General features: G+C 40.7%; 4 protein-coding genes across 6 annotated transcripts in view; 2 read left to right on the forward strand and 2 right to left on the reverse strand.

Annotated features, from left to right (window-relative positions):
• Window positions 1–2369, reverse strand: part of LOC109480648 (phospholipid scramblase 1-like) — a 7863-nt gene extending 5494 nt beyond the window's left edge. Inside the window, exon 1 of the mRNA XM_019782879.1 lies at window positions 2356–2369. Coding sequence (XP_019638438.1) covers window positions 2356–2369 — 14 coding nt within the window. The remainder of the gene's footprint in view (window positions 1–2355) is intronic.
• A 636-nt stretch (window positions 2370–3005) lies between these two features.
• LOC109480780 (myosin regulatory light chain, smooth muscle-like) lies at window positions 3006–8757 on the forward strand. The gene is made up of 6 exons (XM_019783082.1): window positions 3006–3122; window positions 5084–5179; window positions 5410–5485; window positions 7332–7512; window positions 7844–7892; window positions 8060–8757. Exons 1-6 carry the CDS (start codon window positions 3120–3122, stop codon window positions 8171–8173), a joined length of 519 nt encoding a protein of 172 aa, XP_019638641.1. The 5' UTR covers window positions 3006–3119; the 3' UTR covers window positions 8174–8757.
• Window positions 8758–9586: 829 nt separating this feature from the next.
• LOC109480779 (myosin regulatory light chain, smooth muscle-like) lies at window positions 9587–14096 on the forward strand. The gene is made up of 7 exons (XM_019783081.1): window positions 9587–9707; window positions 11509–11610; window positions 12035–12110; window positions 12402–12509; window positions 12701–12779; window positions 13068–13116; window positions 13505–14096. Exons 1-7 carry the CDS (start codon window positions 9705–9707, stop codon window positions 13616–13618), a joined length of 531 nt encoding a protein of 176 aa, XP_019638640.1. The 5' UTR covers window positions 9587–9704; the 3' UTR covers window positions 13619–14096.
• Window positions 14097–16721: 2625 nt separating this feature from the next.
• The window catches only part of LOC109480786 (protein EFR3 homolog B-like), a 76575-nt gene continuing 74700 nt past the window's right edge, over window positions 16722–18596 (reverse strand). For all 3 annotated transcript variants that reach the window (XM_019783093.1, XM_019783091.1, XM_019783092.1), the window contains one exon: window positions 16722–18121. In XM_019783093.1, coding sequence (XP_019638652.1) covers window positions 18016–18121 — 106 coding nt within the window. In that variant the 3' untranslated portion in view covers window positions 16722–18015. The remainder of the gene's footprint in view (window positions 18122–18596) is intronic.

Raw genomic sequence — 18596 nt, forward strand, 5'->3', positions numbered from 1 at the left:
ATACTGTTTTTGTTGTTGTTACCTTCGCCAAGAAGGTTATGTTTTCAGGGGCGTTCGTGTATGTGTGTGTGTGTGTGTGTGTCTGTCTGTCTGTCTGTCAACACGATAACTTGAGAAGGCTTGAATGGACTGACTTGATATTTGGTAGGTGGGTAGGTCTTGGTGAGACCTCAAAATGATTAGATTTTGGGCCCCCTGGCGGCTTGTTATGGTACTGCAGCTCAACTTCCGGTTTTGATATCTCAAGATCCAGACATGCTATGGTGATGAAATTTAGATGGCAGATAGCTCTTGTGCTGGGGAAGAAGTGACGTGAGTTTAGGCCCCCTAGCGGCTTGCTCTAGAACTGCAGGGGGGTTTAAAGGACAAATGTTTAAAAGAGGATAACTCAAGAACCGATTGATGGATCATCGTGATTTTTGGTATGTAGGTAGCTTAAGTGATGCTTGACATAATGATATTACAATTATGCAAATATTGATGTAATTTGCATAATTAATGAGGAAATTCTATAAATCAGCTGCATTCCATGATAGGAAGTTCAAGCTTGTAACATGTTATTAAGAACGAGAGAAACACAGGCAAATATTGATTATGCAAATGAAGACTTAATTTGCATAATTAATGAGAAAATGTTATAATTGCGTAGTGGTAACTGCCTGGAATTTCATACTTGGGGTGTTTGAAAGTTAAGTGAGGGTGAACATAATTAAATATAACTTATTCAAATAAGGACCACATTTGCATAATTTATGAGAAAATGGCATTCTTTGTTAAGATAAGACTGTCTTTTGGTGGAGAATATGATCAACAGACTGATATAAGTCATGCAATTGAGGATCCTATTTGCATAATCAGGGTGATTAGTATATTTCTTATTCATAAAGGCTAACATCATTTGGCGAAGGTATGAGATCGTGGAACTCTAGTTAGTCATTTATTAGTCCTAGCTAGACAATGATCATGCTTTGTTGCGGTTCTAAAGTGACATCTAGCGACGATTGTGCGAAGTGCTCGAATTAACTTAGCTGTACGCTCACAAAGTTTAAAGATGTAGACAATATAGACATGAACAGAACCTGTGTATTTGACAAGATGCATGCTCCTACTAGTCTCTGGCATACAACAGGCAAATGTTTTGTAAAAATTTAGCTTTATTCTACATCCCCAGACTAATTAACGCGTTAAAACATATATTGACGGTCATTGTACAAACGATCATTGAACACCGGCTGCTCTTTAAATTGGACATCTAGCCACAGAGGTTCACCGTGCATGTAAACTGAACGTAAACATAGCATCTACTATCCTACTATCAAATATACCTGCAGTGTCGTAGTTTTCTTTGCTAGTCTTTAGATAGCTGGGGTGTTTCGCTAACAACATGTCATTGTCTTCCAGTCTGGCCTGGGAAAACATTTGACCTTTCCACGAACTTGCTGGCCGCTTCTCTGTGTGTGTATTGGAGAATGGACATAGGCCCTCAACAGAACACGTCGTGTCCAAGAACTGGCGATAATTATGTGCCGAATATTATATATATTTTTCAAATATTTGTATTTCTATCCTTACCTAACCGTTGCATATATGAAGCTGTATATTCGTCTTTGGTGGCTTTGGCTCGTTTGAAATTTGCTGACAAATTGTTGGGGCCCTGGCGGGGAGGGGTCCCACTTGTGCCCGATCGTTCCGTTTGTCACCACCTCTAAGCAGACACATTGTTCACAGCTGTTCGAATGGTAGAGATAATAGAAACACTCTGTATGAATCTTTATCATCTACTACGTAGATTTACTATCACTGTATCCCAACACTCTGGCAGTCTATTTCTGATTTAGGAAAACATCTCTATGTCCGTGTAACATCATCTGAGTGACTTTCCAAGCCCTTGAACTACAAAGATGATCGTATTCTATATCACTGACAGCTGGCCGTGTCACGTACGGGAGGCAAATTTTCCAGCCCAAAGATCAGAGAAACCCCGGAACGGGTTAATCGTTCTAACACTCCGCATGCAGGCAAAAGTCTTCAGATGCAATTTGGACGAAACCGCTCAGCCGAATCCTCTACAAAACTGCACTGCATCTTCTACAACTGGCTTGTCCAGGTCCGTACACGCTCTGAAAAGATTTTCCTTTACACAGAAGTATGGTACTTAGTGATATCAGTACACTGAACAATATCGAAGACAGAAGTAGCGTCGTGACAGGATGAAGACCACAGACACCAGGCCCCTAAGCCGTGAAGTCCGGGGTGCCTCGACGGTCGCGGTCGGTCTTCGGGAAGATCGTATAAAATGTGCTGATGAGTCGCGGTGACAGGACCTACTATATCAGCACCCCATTCTACTCCTACTGCTTTGCAGCCATGACTACCACATCCGAGCCACCTGCTAACATACACGATCGAACAAACGCAAAGACTGGTCTGGATCCTTAAGAAACGAAGCAAACGATTGTGTGCGTGTGCTGTGCTCTATATATACACGCGTTTTCCATGCGCGCACATATCCCTTGTATACATTTTTCAGCAAGGCGGTATCTATAATCTCATCTATCATACAGACTTGACGTTGGAGACGGTATCATGTATCGGCGATTGCATGCTTTTCCACAATTATGCAGAACTAAAGAGGAAGATTGGAAAGTGCCAAAACCTCAGGAGGGGTACATGTTTTTGATGAAGTAGCTAAGGATGCCCACAAATAGTTTCGTGGTAAGTTATTTCATGGTAAGTTAAACTAAAAACAAACTTTACGCATCCAACATTATACTCGTTTTCATTGCTTTCGTTAGAGGTGGGTTTCTATGAAACAGAAAAAGTGCTTCCCTCTCTTGGGATATAGTGGTCCCCGGAATTTGCGTATTCTCGGAACAGGACCCTGGACACGACAAGCTACAAAATTACACTTTCCAAAAACGGTCGATTTGTCAACCGCCTGTCAACTATGGACCAATCAGCGCTGGCAGCCTGCTTGTAGAATATGCAGAGTGGCGGATTAAAAATTGCTGACATTTTCGTACATAAAGAGCGGTTCTCTGAGTAGATTCCTTGTCCGACAAGAGCTCGCGCCTGTAGATTGTCTTTTGGTTCGGTGCCTCTGATTACCTTGAACGAAAATGGTAAGTGCCTTTTTACTCTACTGCCTACTCTGCCTTTGTTATCTATCGCTGTATTCAATACAGAAAAGCCAGGTTACTTGCTTTAAAGTTGGAAACTTTTAGTGGATAACCTTTATCTCTTATGCGTTGCATAGCACAGTGAAGCACAGTGAAGCCAAGCCTATAGAAATAGACGTACATTGTCCAAGCATACAACCTGACTTAACTGGCCCCTAACGGCAGGAACATACCCTACATAAAAGACAAAGTCGGAAGTCATAAAAGTGCGGAATTCAGAGGCTCTCTGTCTACTCGTTAGTCAAGTACCTTAGCCATAAATTTACCAGGGGTCGCTGAGACCAATTGAACTGTTCAGATCACCCAGAGAGAAGACCCAATTCCTATCTCCGTTCGATTTTCATCACTTCAACATCAAAGCTTGCAGCCAATAGACATTTGATCTATTTTTTTCCCAATTACCATCTCTTCTTTCGTCTCCACGTTATGCTTTGATTGTGTGCTCACTGCGAGAACTGGGCCAATTGTTTTACAGCAGTGCAGAATCATATATATATATATCATAATTACTAAGTAGCTGTTATGCTATGGGCTTTTCGCTCTGCATGTGTCGGATATCCGGGGATTTGAATATTTTCCAACCGAGCCGCTGTGCCGTGGAATAAAGCAGAAGCCGACCTCAGCGACATGTCCGTGATTGATTATATGGCAGGTGCCCAATCGAGGAAACAAATAATCAACTCTCAACATTTGACCTTCATGAACTGATCATTTCGCCTGTTCAAATCTAATTGAGGTCTCTATGGAAGGATATCCCGGGGACAGTTTTATGGTGAAATTTCCGAGATGCCTGCTTTTATAGTGGCTGCGGTCCATTAAGCCCAGCCCGCCAAAAATGTAAACATTTTCTCAGTTGAAGTGATCAATAAGCAACCTATTAAAATAGGATAGGATAATTAGTACTTCTTTTCTCAATGATGATCAGTATATTAGCCCGGTCCACTTTGAAATATGGAGAGGAGTAAACTTAGCTGCAACATCAGACCAACGGGTTAGAATCATTTCTATTGGAATGTACATCAGGGTGGTTGAGTCACATGATACATACAAAATTAGATAGCGGAATTTGGAACAACATAACTCTCAGAGTCTTACATCAATTCGTACTGCATACATTACATTACATTATAAAGACGATGTAATATTCTGAACCATAGATTCATTTTACGACATAGAAGAGCATTTACAAACTTTGAGGCTTCCATCTTCTTAGCTCAACCCAAGAAGATCGGCTACTGCTAAAAAGCCTTTCGATATGAACATCAATTTGTTGCTTTTATAGTTGATAACGTGCCTTACATATTGTCACACTGTTAAGTACTTGGGCAGTTAACGGAAGGGCATAACCCGCAAAATACATGTCACACGGACAACTGGAACAACATTTCGCACGAAACGGAATCCAGGGGCAAAGCAAGGGCAAATACTCTGCCTTGGACTAAACCATCATAAACGTTAGATCAACAAGACTTACATGTTGATACATTGTAAAGGCTTGCCCAATAATGTACGGGACACAATTGGAAGGTAGGATTAAAATGGCGCTTGAAGTGAACAATGTTGCAAACGGACTTACAGTGACATTCAGTCATAAAAACAGCCAGAAAATTGAAACGGTCAATGGCTTGAATAGACTGAGCGATTGAGATTTTCATAACAATAATTTAACATTTGCTCAGATAACGGAGACAGTATTAGGGAAATCGTGTGCGCGTGTGACTTACAAGTGTACATGTAGCCTCCGTTGGTCGATATTAATATTGACCATGATAAACCCTAAATCGCAGCAGCCCTCAGATATTAACAGTCCTATACAATCATGACAGCCTCTGCCACATAAGTGTAACCTGGCTCAGTTTTAACGTAAGATTTAAACGCTCTCTATCTTGTGTCCGTCCGTGCAGGGCCGTAAGAAGAAGGGAGGTGGTGAGGGAGGCAAGCGCGCCACCACCAATGTCGGCGCCGTCTTTGAGCAATCTCAGGTGCAAGAGTTCAAGGAGGTGAGCAAAATACACGTAATGGTTAATCATTTTACATTAGTGTAAAACGACCTATGTGCTACAATCTGCAATAGATATATGAATAATTTCAGCGCTGCTCCCTTCATTACATGCTATGTGAACAAGTCTTCTTAGGTTACAATATTGATTTTGCTATTACAAAGTTAGATAGTATTTAGGAGCATTTTTAAGCACTGTTGAAACAAATCGTTCCATTTCTTTCTCAATAGGCATTCCTGCTTCTGGACCAGAACAGAGATGGCTTCATCGACAAAGAAGACATGAAGGACACCTTCGCTTCTCTAGGTATGTCTGCCGAACTATCACGAACTGAGAGATTTTTAGACTAGTCTTCATAGCGAGAACATATAGCGTCCATCTTGGAACAATTTGGGACAAAAATAGCGAGGACTTTTGAAGTATTTCAAACGCATGAGTTTCCATGACTCCACACAGCCCTGAAGGCTTTTCTCGTGAAGAATACATCCTAACGCAATGATATCCCAGTGGAAATCACTCCGTCATCTATACGCGAACAACGCAAATCACAGACATAAACGTCCATGGACCATCACTGTCATAGAGAAAGTAGGGAGGGGTAGCGATCTATGTGTTTTATATACCTTCTGGAATCCAGTCAAGTATGTGAAGATGACTATATTTAGAGATAACCAGTGAAAGCATCGGCATGGAGTTGTTATAGGGGGTATTGTTGTTTCAATGTCTCCTGTCAGTTAAACGAGACAATGACCAAATATGGGCAAGTGTTTTTCTTAACGGTGTATTAACTTGATTATATTATTCTGATTCGAGAAATCGTAGTTACGATGTCCATGACCATTTGGGGTTGGTGTGACGCTTGAAATAGATCAGGTTGTGAAAGTTTGCGGTATAATCGATTAATGTTCTATGTCGATGTGTCTAGTGGTTTAGTGGTATATACAAAGTAATATACTAGTGGCACTGCTCCGTGTGATGGTTTGGTGGATTTCCAAGTGGGTCGTCCAAATCATACAAATGGTGGACTCACAAGAAAGAATGGTTGGAAGGCCCATTTGAAAAATGCCATGAGAAATAGTTTACGAGGTCGTGGTATCGAGTGTTACTGATCGGACGTGCATGTATCGGTGACAGTTATTTTAGTGGGGAAAGATGCGATACCCTCCAAGGATAGCATCATCATTACACTGCTCTACGAAACATTTTGACACAAAGGACATCACAGATTTATCTTTCTACACAACTAGTGAAGGTCAATATTACGGTTTAGAGGGAAAAATTGTGATCTGGCGTACAGAGGAAAAGCATAGTTTTCTTGTTGGGGTACCGTTTGACCGGGTAGCCATGATTTGCATGTAACAGGTGAAACAACATGGCGGCTGCTGAGCATGCTGTGAAGTTGGGAGCTCCGGTGTCCGACGGTTTTATTTTAGTCCCCCTTAGCTAGGGTTCTGCACATTCATCTATGTGAAGCCAAAATTAGCTCAACCATGTCGTCCTGATCGCGGACATATTTATGCTATCATTTTACGCAAAATGGCTTCCGAACAACACGAGATAGTTTACCACGAATGGGATCTAAAAAGCACATCCAGAAAGACAAACGGAGACGCCCTCATCATATTAGTGATGCATACATTCTTTTCTAATTATTATCGAAACAGTATATTATGTTCCTGATAAAAACACTTAGCCACAGGTCACCAGATATTCAATGCACTAGAAAGAATGTGTATATGATGCAGTGAATAAACATGAATACAGTATGGGCAGTTTGGTTTAAAGATAGTGGAATTAAAATCAAGTAAATTTCTTTCAAGTTAACCATTTTAAACAAAGAGATGCTAATTATGACAATAGTGGCAATTTTCCATAGGACACATAGGTATATGAACTGACTTAAAACACGACAAAAGCATAGTGATCATGGTGTGTTGGTAGGTTTTCCTTCTTTATATCTTATTGTGTCTGCACGTATCCCATAAACTTCAGCTGTCTTGTCACCGAAAGGCTGTCTTAGTTACTTATCGGTGGTTGATTTCCTGAAAATTCTATAGTATCAAAATCGTACGACGACCTACGTCCAATTTGCCAGTGTCGTAACATCTGCTTTTCTCTCCAAAGTAATGTTATCCTTTCTGTTTTCTTGCAGGTAAGCCTCCAGATGAGGAGAAGGTGAACAGGATGATAGGAGAGGCATCAGAACCGATCAGCTTCACCGTCTTCCTGGCCCTTTTCGGATCCAAGATGTCCGGCTCTGACCCCGAGAGTGCCCTCCAGGGTGCCTTCAAGCAGTTCGACCCCAGGAACAAGGGATTTCTACCAAAGGCCCTGTACGTGTTGTCGTCATCATGTTCCGTATATTGCCTTGCTAATATTTTCTAGTATCAGGGATACTGCATCTGAATGTATATTCTATTTTTCAGAAATTGTTTACATGACAAAGAAATAGCATGGTAACAAAGTTTTATACGTTTACCTACTTTGTAAACGATAGACCTAGTGATAACATGTATACGATAGATAGGTAGTGATGGCATAGATATATGCTTGTTTTTTTTCTAGCCTTATTCACTATCAACACTGCAGATGATATGCCTATGATTATTCATGTTAGCAAGAACATACACAATAAAGATAATCATTGTATTACTTTTCCTACAGAGTTAAAGAAGTTTTCACCGAGAAGGGTGACAAGTTCAAGGAGGAAGAGGTGAGAATTGTCTGGCGTTTTCTATGATTACAAAGATGGTGTATCAGACAATGGCTTATTTGAAATGTCGTTCCGTAATCTTGTGAAGACATGTCCATTTCATATGCTTTTAAGCATGCTTTTAAAAAAATGTACTGAAAGTTTCTCTCTGTCTATTTCTTAAACAGTGGAACCAGCTGCTGGCTGGTGCCGGTCACGTTGTCGACAAGAAGGGCCGTTTCCACTACCCAGCCTTCTGCCGCTTCCTGAAGGGTGGAGAGGAGGAGGACGTCGATGAATAGACGATTAGAACAGATACGGGATAATGAGAGTTTGATCCACACGATCCAACAGAATTTGTGTCTTGTACATCATCTTTTGCCCATGTTGGTCAGCGCATTGTTAGCTATGGACTACCACCTTTTGCAGGGACAAATTCCGTCGCACGTGTGGGTCAAAACTATGAAAGGGTACGGGGGTATAGTTTGAACGACAGTTGAGATATTAATTTTTAAAAACTTGGCCAAAACAAACATCACATTTGGCGGACAACACGTTAAGTAGCAACCAAACGCAACGAAGCAACCGATTACATGTCGCAAATCCATACATGTTTGTGTGTCAGCGTAGCGGTAGTTTGTTTTTCCTCGCCGTGTACGTGAGTTTTAGGAGATTATTATGTTTGGATAATGTATATACATCTTTTAATATTTGCCATTTGTTATTTCTAATAACGAAAAAGTGGGTTCACGGCGGCCTGGAATAGCATTTCGCCTTCAAGCTCGACTCGGTTCGTCATGTTCCCATATTTGTTATGAAATAGTGATTGCAATGTCATTTTTTCATGGACAGACACGTGGAATAAACACTAGCCTGCCCACCCGTACCACTTGTTGAACCATATTTTTCCGATTTGTCTTTTGTTAAACCTAAGCTATTCATTCAATTGGTATGAAAATGCACCACGGGTGGCAACCTTGCTAATTGGCTGGAAGGCATCTAACTACTAACTTATTCGTGATTGTCTCATCATAACGATTATTCAAGGTAATCATAATCATGTTGCTATAATGATTAGGTAATGAAAACGTATGGACAAACCGTCGGCATTAGCAACAAAGGTACTCAAGAACGTTTCCAAATTTAGAACAACGAAAACCCTGATTTTCTCCTCCACCGAAAATTGGGTAGCAAAGTTAAGTAAGGGAAGAGTCATCCTTCATCACTGGGGTCGCATATAAACATTTTGACTGTCCAGTTTCTCTTTTTATCAGGAAAGATATTTAAATATCCTCACTCTCTGAAACTGTACCGGTTTGATATATCTCTCCAGCTGTCATAATCCATTAGGGCGTTCTAACTTTAACGTGGAAAAAAATTAAGAAAAGGAACCAAACGAGCAGTATTAAGTAATGAAATGACTGTGAGCCTCAGCCATGGTAATCATCATGCCAACGTTAAATGTTGACTTCCAAAACGGGTGCAAGTTTGCTGCAGATATAAGTGCAACTACTCACCCCTAAAACGGGTTGGTATGTTCCAGTCCGCCGCGCACGTATCACAATACGAACTCGTATGCAAAAACAATGAAAACAAATTTAGAAACTGCTAACTCGCTCTGGCAGATACCCATAACCCCAAGGAAAGCAAAGCGTGTCCCTCTTAAAAATTCAATGACGAAAACAGCCGACCAATGGCCGTGCGAGGTGTCGGTTTCCAGGTATAAAAGAGAAGGAAACTCAATAAAATCGTCCGGCATTTTGGTGGCATAGCACCCCTCGCACTTTCCTTGGTTGGTGGCAGTGACTTGGAACTTGGAACACTTGGAACAAAATGGTAAGGACATCGTTATAATACATTGTACTCGTCTGCGATGTCTAAAAGCGTTGTAACAATATGTGTAGCGATAGACCAAAGAGGCTTTGTGTCATAAGATTTTAAGATGTCTGTGCAGTGCAATTAGTTTATTGGGATAGAACTTACCGACTACTACAAAACGAGCGCTAGCCTTATGATGTATTACCATGTGCCCTTCGCTATATAACGCAACAATTAGGATAAACCATGAACCAGAATTGATACCCACGGAAATAAGGTACAGAGGCAGAAGCTGCATACATATCATTTGGGCAAGAGTACTTATAACTTCCGCTAAATATAGCTATTGGTATAAACTATAACATAATATTCGAAGTGAAACTTTCGAAATGCATTTCATATGCCCATGTCAATCGCCCTTCTTGTAAGAAAGGGTCTTGTTCCCCCATACGATTTTACATGGTGATCCTGTAGGTATATCATTCTACGAGTCCAGTTGTCAAACCTTAGTAGACAATCGGCAAATGTCAGATATTTTGAGATCGTAGAATTTTATAGCAACCCTTTATGTTACAACTTCACAACAGCCTGTGACACAGATAGTCGGGTTATGAAACATCTACGAATGAAAAATTATATGCTGTTCTTCTGGAAATAAGTCGGGCAAAGATAGACAGACCCTTTCTTGCATTGTCGTACAGTCGGGAAATGTACTAGGAAATTCCTTGAATATTCTGTGAGTGTGGGGTTGCCCGTCCCCCCTCCCCAGTGTGCTATAAATATGTCCCAGTATGGGTGGCATCTCCTGAGGTTGCAGTGTCTCGGGTCCAGGAGCCATCCCTGCAATCTCTCTTCAATGTATGTTAAAACATTTTACCGGACGCAATTGTTTATACATGAAAAGTGTAAACCCCTTTCATAGCGGTAGTAGGATAAAACAACCCGATGAAGTACAGTACATGATCGATTGATATAAGTTGGTATAAAAATAACGGGTATTTCTATCACACCAGATGCCCTTTTTTGGCATTACGATACATAGGGGGTATTGCAGTTGCGTGCTGAAATGTCCAGGACACCGGAATAAGTATGCCTTCCGACGGGCAAAAGGGGGAGTGTTGTGCTCTTGCAACGTTAATTTCGTGATGGAATGGGGAAGTCTGTTTTGTGGATACTTTTGGCGTCTGCATATGGCAAGTCGGACAAGAGAAGATTATTCTGTGTACATAACTTTCCGAAGCTCAAGATGGCGACCTGTCTGACAGAACGTGATGGAACAGAAACACGTCGGTCAAATCTACGCGACTTTCGAAATGGTTAACCGACCTCATTCAAGCTCATTGACATGGTACAATTCTTATCGACCTCGACTTAGGCATCATATTTTGGTCAGTATGTGAAGGAATCTTTGCCGTGACATGTCCGTCTTGGAGACCAGTAAATAAACAAGTAGAAATACGCAATAATTAAACTACAGGAAAGTGTATGAAGTAGTAAACCAGTATGCACGAGAAAACTACAGAGCGTACGGACTGTTTGGGGGTATTTGCTACCAAGCCGGGACCCCGCTGGTGAGTGCAAAGCCGTACCAGTATCATACATCGTGTAGGTCATAAAGCAATGCTACAACTGTGCTTAGTGAGTGTTAACATGCAGAATTATGGCAAATAAAGATAAATTATATTAACATAATATGCCAAACCCATTATCTATCTATCATCATTCAGTGAACGAGAACCATTCGAAAAACCTTTTCTGGTGTCCATTTGACGCTATAGATTAGAGTGATGCTATGCTAACATGTATTTCGTACATCCAGGGTCGCAAGGGAAGGAAGGGAGGCGGTGGAGGAGGAGGAGGCAAGCGTGCCACCACTACTGCCACCACGTTTGACTCATCCCAGGTGCAGGAGTTTAAGGAGGTGAGACTTCTCCTCTGATGTTTTATTTGTTTGTTTGTTTGTTTGTTTGCATAGCGTACTGAATGTTGTGCTACGTACGACATATTTGTACAGTCCTCTGAGTGACGGTAAAGTGGTTATTTCATATGGAGGTGGGAGTTCGGAGTTCAAGTAAAAATAGGACCGATTGTGGATCAGCTGTAATGCCACCCCACGCCATGACAGTTGTTCGGAATGAGGGTTGCCTAGAAACGCGTGACTGGATTTTGCACAAGCATTACTAGCGGCCAAGGAACGAACTACACTATAATGTTTATAGCATGAATACCACATCGAAGCAAACGTCTCACTGGTGTTAAGGCTCCTGCAGTATGTGATATCTCGTTAGGAGGCCCCGCTTAATAAGCACGGCCTTGTAACAATATCCCCCTGTACTGCATTCCAGGCCTTCGGAGTGTTGGACCAGAACAGAGATGGCTTCGTCGACAAGGAGGATCTGAAGGATACGTATGCCTCATTTGGTGAGTAATAAAGTTGCTTCTATTTAAAAGCTACCCTGATTAGCTACTGTTGTGCATTTTCATCCTCCTCCTACACAAATATTTTCCTATCATCACCTCTCCTAGGTACCATTTTTCTTCTCCGTCTCTGAGACATTTTCCTCAGTCCCATTCCGCAATGGTGAAAGTCCTGTCCCTCCCGAATAACACGAGCTTAGAAGAAAGTTACAACTGATGTGTGTTTTATATAAATGGCATCGATCCTCATCCCTGGAACAAACCAACATGTTTTATGTGTTGTTTTCTAACTAGGCAAGAACCCGGACGACTTCAGGGAACAGATAGACAAGATGATCGGGGAGGCATCTGAGCCAATCTCGTTCCAGGTCTTCCTGTCTCTGTTCGGAAACAAGATGAAGGGTAAGTTACTACGGGATGGTGCATCTATCCTATAATTTTACCTTGATATTTTCACCGTGATAACTTATGATCCAATGTTAGTTAGCTGTCCTATTGGAGTATGGGCTTCCAACCAAGCACAGAGTGACGATAACGTGAGATTCATATTGAGCACAAAGTTTGATGTGTCTCTTTGTACATCTTCCCTTCAGACACCAACCCCGTGGAGCAGCTCTTGAATGGAATGAAGCAGTTTGACCCGAAGGGCAAAGGCTTTCTGCCCAAGTTGAAGTGAGTTGTTTTCTTGTTTGTAATGATCTAGTTCCCCACAAACGTGCATTGCATATTCACACAGTGACGTAAGTTTCTGTAAAACTTTAGAGTCGTTTCATAAAAAAAGTTTCTTCTTAAATTTGTATCCTTAGGAATATGGGTGCTTTGGAAGAAACAATTTGAAGATGTATGAGAATTGTGAGAGTTGCCAAAATAAATCTCTTATGAAATTGTTACTTCTCTTATTATATCAATGATATTCACTGCTGCACTTGCTGATATTCTTTGAATTTATCTTGTCCCTAGGGTAAAGGAGATCTTCTGTGAGAGGGGCGACAGGTTCTCAGAGGATGAGGTACGGAAATGTTTCTGTTGTTTCATTCTTGCTGGTTTCTACGTATACATTGCTGAAGTGTTTCGAAGCTATTTTGTCGATGCTTTTTATTCAGATTAGTAATTCAACGGTAGCCAATACATAAACTGCAAGTGTTCTATGATCTGTCTACCTAGGGCACGGTCACATTCATCGTAGGTCATTGCACGGTTTGAGGTCGTAGAATTTTCAAACAGACTGTGACAGACGAAACCACCTGAAAGATCTAAGTTAACCTTTCCTGTAACAACGCAGCTGTTTTTGTAACATATGCATGGCTATTCCAAGAATTCCGACAGTTGCTTCTGCATAAGATTACTGTAGCACATGTCTGAATGGTTTGTTCCTTTCCTTTCTCACCCCTGCGCAGTGGAATAAGATGTTGGCGGGAGCCCCGTGGGCTGTGAACAAGAAGGGCCAGTTCAACTGGGTGGGTTTCCTGACATACGTCCGCACGGGCGCTGAGCCGGAGGACGACGAATGAGCAGGCGGCAGGCTGGGCCATGGGAGTCAGACCGACATCTCTGACTCCGCGTGCATGCCGAGATAGATCATATATGTGCCGAATCATCACGTTTTGCTGCATGTTCATACCAATAACATGTACGCAGCACAACAGAAAAGTCCCAGAAACTTTTTCACCGCGAACCATCACCAAACCTTCACCTTGTGGTGTATGGTTGTGTTTGTACATTTTTCACTAGTGTGTGTGCTTTTATGTTGTTTTGCAAACAAACACGTCACAAATCATCCAGAAGATCGAACGGGAATCTAGGCGTGCGTTATTCTCCTTGATCTTCGAAGTAGTTTAAATTATCCACCACCCTTCCCGAAAAAGAGTGAAGAGCCAGAAAAATGTTTCAAGGAAGTTCTGTGTAACTAAGTGTGCTGCTCCACGTACTTTGTACATGTCATTTCATCTTCATTTCATGCACTAAGATTAAACTACCATGTCATTCATCGAAATGATTCTGTTTCATTTTGTTCTAGTACCATTCGATAGCCGGTTTTACGTGTACTTCTTGGGTAATGAGATGTGGTACGCGTTAACATTTTACCCATTCCAAGATCCTGGTGTCTTGACTAATCATCATCTTCAGTGTCCTGGTTATCCCGATAGGACTCCCACAGCACAGTATGATCGACTGTCGGTTTTGCAAGTTTCTGTGTGTGTGTGTGGTCTACTGTGAAATCAACAATCACTTGTGAAAGTAAACTGAATGTGTTGACACCACAACAAGGTTCTTAATCACTGCAATATCGATCTACATGTTGGCGCATCTATGAATCGATAATGTACAATACATAGACTAGTACGTCCAAAAAAGTCAAGATTTGGCCCCCAAACACAAGACAAATTAGAGGACAAACTAAAAGCAACTTTCTGGTTCCCTGGTCTTTGTATTATGTCAATGAAGTGTCAGGATCCTCATTGTCAAACTTTCCCAGCCGACTTTTTAGCCTGAAATCGTGTCCGAATCGCAAGGCATTGTTTGGGTAAGGACTGTGGGTTAGATCGTAATGACGTTAGTAATATACTTAGGTAAAGAGCCTTAAAAGAGGGGATTTATATAACACGGTTAGGCCACCGCCATCCTTAACACGATTTGCGAAATTGTCAACAAGTAGAAAAGTCAATTATAAAACCATGCATACATGTACAATAGCGCGGTCCCATTCATGGTACATACAGGTTGTTATACAATTTTGCTGCTTCAGTATTTTCAAGCAAGCTGTGACAGAACCAACCACTATGGTAGCTATATCTTCCGGAACAAGGCAGATGCACTCAGATGTCTCAGGACATATGCACAACTACCTCAAGAATGCCCTCAGTTTGTGACCGCATGACGGTCGCACGAAGTATGTGACCGGGACCTAAAAAGGCAACGGCACGTTTCAGCACAATGCACTTTTCTGTGTTCCTAGTTTCCCCGGTTCACAGTGGTGGCGCAGGCGTAATGGACAAATCCCCACTTAAAGACCACTTTGAAAAGCTGACTTACCAGCTCATTTGATTGGCAAATCTTTTCAGATGCCAGACTTATGTAACATGTCACACATTACAAATTGGAAATGTGTGGGACGTGACCACTCTCACGGAACGTGTCGGTAATCTCCAAGCAGATGTTGAGGCAGAAAATTATATCATTGAAGATCTCGTTTCCACAAGAAGTTGCGTCTGCTGAGTGACCAAAACTTTGACAGAATGTCCAGCTCCTTTTTTAATTCAAAAACGTTTTTAAAATGCTTAACGTTACAGTATTTAATACTCTAAGATCGAAGCATCATATTCCAATAAAGGTTACATACATCAATTGTTTGGTCGCTCAGCGATTGCCGTCTAGTGGAATGGTGGCCGAACAAAGCGGCGATACATGGCTTACAAGTGAAGTATGATAGATAGAAAATATTTTAAAAAATCAAATTAGAACTAGAAAGGCCAATATTTGCTTTGGAGCAAATACAGCGATGGCTTCACCACATTTTACGACATGGCAGGGAAAGAATGAGAAACACAAGGGAAAACAATGCTTTACATTGATATAACTATAATATGAAGTAACATACAACTAAGACTACAACAGTTGGCTAGTTATTCCCTATATTATTGGTTAGGATTTTTAATTGCATAATGCAAACTGTTGATTTAAAAAAAAAACGTTCATGCCCCGTATTCCAATGCTAGAGCAGGAAAGCTTGAAATACCTACCAAAACACTTGAATACAGGCATACTGTCAGTATGTAAATGCTCTGTGCAGGTGTTAATCAAGTTAAATCCCAACAGCCAATCAGCAAGAAATGCTCTGTGCAGGTGGAAATACTCTGTGCAGGTGTTAATCAAGTTAAATCCCAACAGCCAATCAGCAAGAAGAAGAGAGGAAAGCTGCATGCCTATTGGTTGATGCCCTGCATTCCATTGTGATGACTCATGCCCAAATGCGGTTAACACTGCCCACTGACACAGCAATACACTTGCTATAATACAGCCAAAAAACTCAAATAAAACCATTCTAAAAGCCTGTATCACAAAAATTAAAAAAACGCCTAAGGGTATTTGCCCACTGTACCTCCAAACCAAATTTCAGGTCCTTAGGCCCCAAAATAAAGAAGCTGAATCCATTTAAAAAAATGGCAGGAGGAGAAGGAGGAGAAGAAGAAACATCAGAGAAAACAATATGGTTTCACCAGACCACTTCGTGGTCTGGTGAAGCCATAAAAAGCAATAAGTGACTTACAGAACAGCATAAGACGTTAGTGGTTGTACGCAGCGGAAGGCATGGACTACTTTCTCGTACAGATATCCTAACAAAAAAATTGCAAAATAATTACATTTTTTTTCAAAACGTGACTTAAATACAAAGAATGCTATTGAAGCAAAATTAAAAATTACCTAAAAATCCACCCTTTATACGGTCTCATTTCATTCCAATTTTAGGTCTGTCTATTAACCATGATTCGGAGAGATTCAAACAAGTTTCCAATGGACAGTTTATAGGGCACACGTTCTCTAAACGCAATCATGTATATAAAATAGATCTGAAAGACAAAAAGACAGAACTCCAAGCGTACCACATAACTTCGCTATCACATTTGTCGTAGGATGTTCAACCCGCTGCAGCTTGTGACAGAACTAACCACTGAAAAGGAACTTAGGCAATCTGTTCTATAACAAGATAGACCCTAACATCAACCACATTCAATCACTGAAAAAGGCAATACCTTATCGATTGCTCTTTATTACACATATCCTTTCACTACCATTGTTACAATGTCACAATGTTTTATTGCCATAGCAATCTGTGCTATAAAATACGTGTAGCAACATTCGTTTTGAAACTAGATCCAACATTTAGGGAAAACATTTCTATTGATTTGCTCTCCAGTCTAACTGACATTCATCAGTAAAATACGATTCACTCCACTTGCAATCAAGATTTCAACTACTAGTTGTCTTGGATAAGTGCATGAAACAGGTGCCTAACTTCTATATGTACCTATTTGGAATCTCTGTCATCTATATCATCCTATTAATAATTTGATAAAGTTTCTCTCTTTACATTTAATGACAATTACCTAGTATTGAGAAGACAATGTTTATTACTTTTATTTTTTACAAATAATGTATCACTTTCAGTTACATGTACAATTATTCCAGGTCCTTAATTCAAGCTTCATTAGACTACACAGGTTTTCAACATTGACTATTTGAACTTGCTCATGCTTTTACCACAAAGTTAACATTGATTTTTTTACACAGAACACTGTCAAAACGTTGACAATACAGGTCACATATACAGTATATACAGCACTAATTGATCTCTTAGCTTGTAGGGAACAAATTACCAGAAACATGCAGAGTGAGCATTACACTAACATTTACACATTTAATATACTCTGCTAAAATATGGGTAGAGCTTTGGACAGTTTCATACATTCAGGTACCCCAGACATGCCAGAATTACATCTGATTTCTATTCAACATTTAATCTGACAATGTTTAAAATTAACATTTCTGTCATTGTTGCCATAGGTTTCCACTAGTAGACTACTACATGTACCAGTCACAAAACATTACGTGTGGGATGCAATTTACACAGGCTACCATTTCCATAGAAGGTGTTACTATTTGTAAGAGAGGGGTGTTTATAGCAGATGGAACAAAAAGAAGAAACTTGCCATGTAATGGAAAGAAATAGGTGAGACATACAAACTGCATTGCAGTTTAGAGACAATCAAAGTTGAAGGAAGACTTGAGAATGAGTTTAATGTTTAACACCCTCTTAGACATGGTGACACAGTCCAAACACAATAAAGCTTATCACAACTAGGATCAGTCCATTTGTGAGGAGGGGTGAGGGTAGATCAGTGTGGCAGGACTAGTACACACACAAGTCAGGGAACTGCATCTCATAGACAGGAACAGACTTGACTTGGAAGGGTCCTGACAGGGACACCACTCTGCCTGAGGCATCCACGGATGGTCTGGGGTGACAAGTGATTACAAGAACTGTTAGACAAAATATCACACAACTAAATCCATATATAGCCTATATACTCTGGAATTGTCTCTGTTTTAAATGCACATTCTCACTGCGCTTGAAAAGAAGAATATGGATGAAAATAAGAAAAGACACTTCTGAAGACTGGTCTTGAAATTTAATTCTGTCCATGGTGCTATCTTCATGCTTTGGGACATATTCAGCACAACAAGGTAAAAGGTTGAGCATGTACATTTCATAGATTAAAGAAAGACTATGCAATGAACATGTCAAAGTTTAAAATATTAGACAGAATGGATGTTGTCCTTGGTGCTGAAAAGGTAATTTAGTTACCCAGTACAGATATCGTTTGGAGGAACTACTGGAAAAGTCTCTACCGGTCATCCACAACATGTAAGAACAGATGTGAGCATACATGAACATACATTACATACAATTTTCAACAGCTAATGTCATGT

The sequence above is a fragment of the Branchiostoma belcheri genome, unplaced genomic scaffold (genome assembly GCF_001625305.1).
Source record: "Branchiostoma belcheri isolate BF01 breed outbred unplaced genomic scaffold, Haploidv18h27 scaffold52, whole genome shotgun sequence".
Classification (NCBI taxonomy): Eukaryota; Metazoa; Chordata; class Leptocardii; order Amphioxiformes; family Branchiostomatidae; genus Branchiostoma; species Branchiostoma belcheri.

Bases quoted from the DNA above. Each gene is read 5' to 3' on its own strand.
- LOC109480780 (XM_019783082.1), top strand. The intron at 5,180-5,409 runs GTGAGCAAAATA...CTTTCTCAATAG, and splicing joins AGGTGCAAGAGTTCAAGGAG to GCATTCCTGCTTCTGGACCA. The intron at 7,893-8,059 runs GTGAGAATTGTC...TTTCTTAAACAG, and splicing joins ACAAGTTCAAGGAGGAAGAG to TGGAACCAGCTGCTGGCTGG.
- LOC109480779 (XM_019783081.1), top strand. The intron at 12,111-12,401 runs GTGAGTAATAAA...TTTTCTAACTAG, and splicing joins GGATACGTATGCCTCATTTG to GCAAGAACCCGGACGACTTC. The intron at 12,510-12,700 runs GTAAGTTACTAC...TCTTCCCTTCAG, and splicing joins GTTCGGAAACAAGATGAAGG to ACACCAACCCCGTGGAGCAG.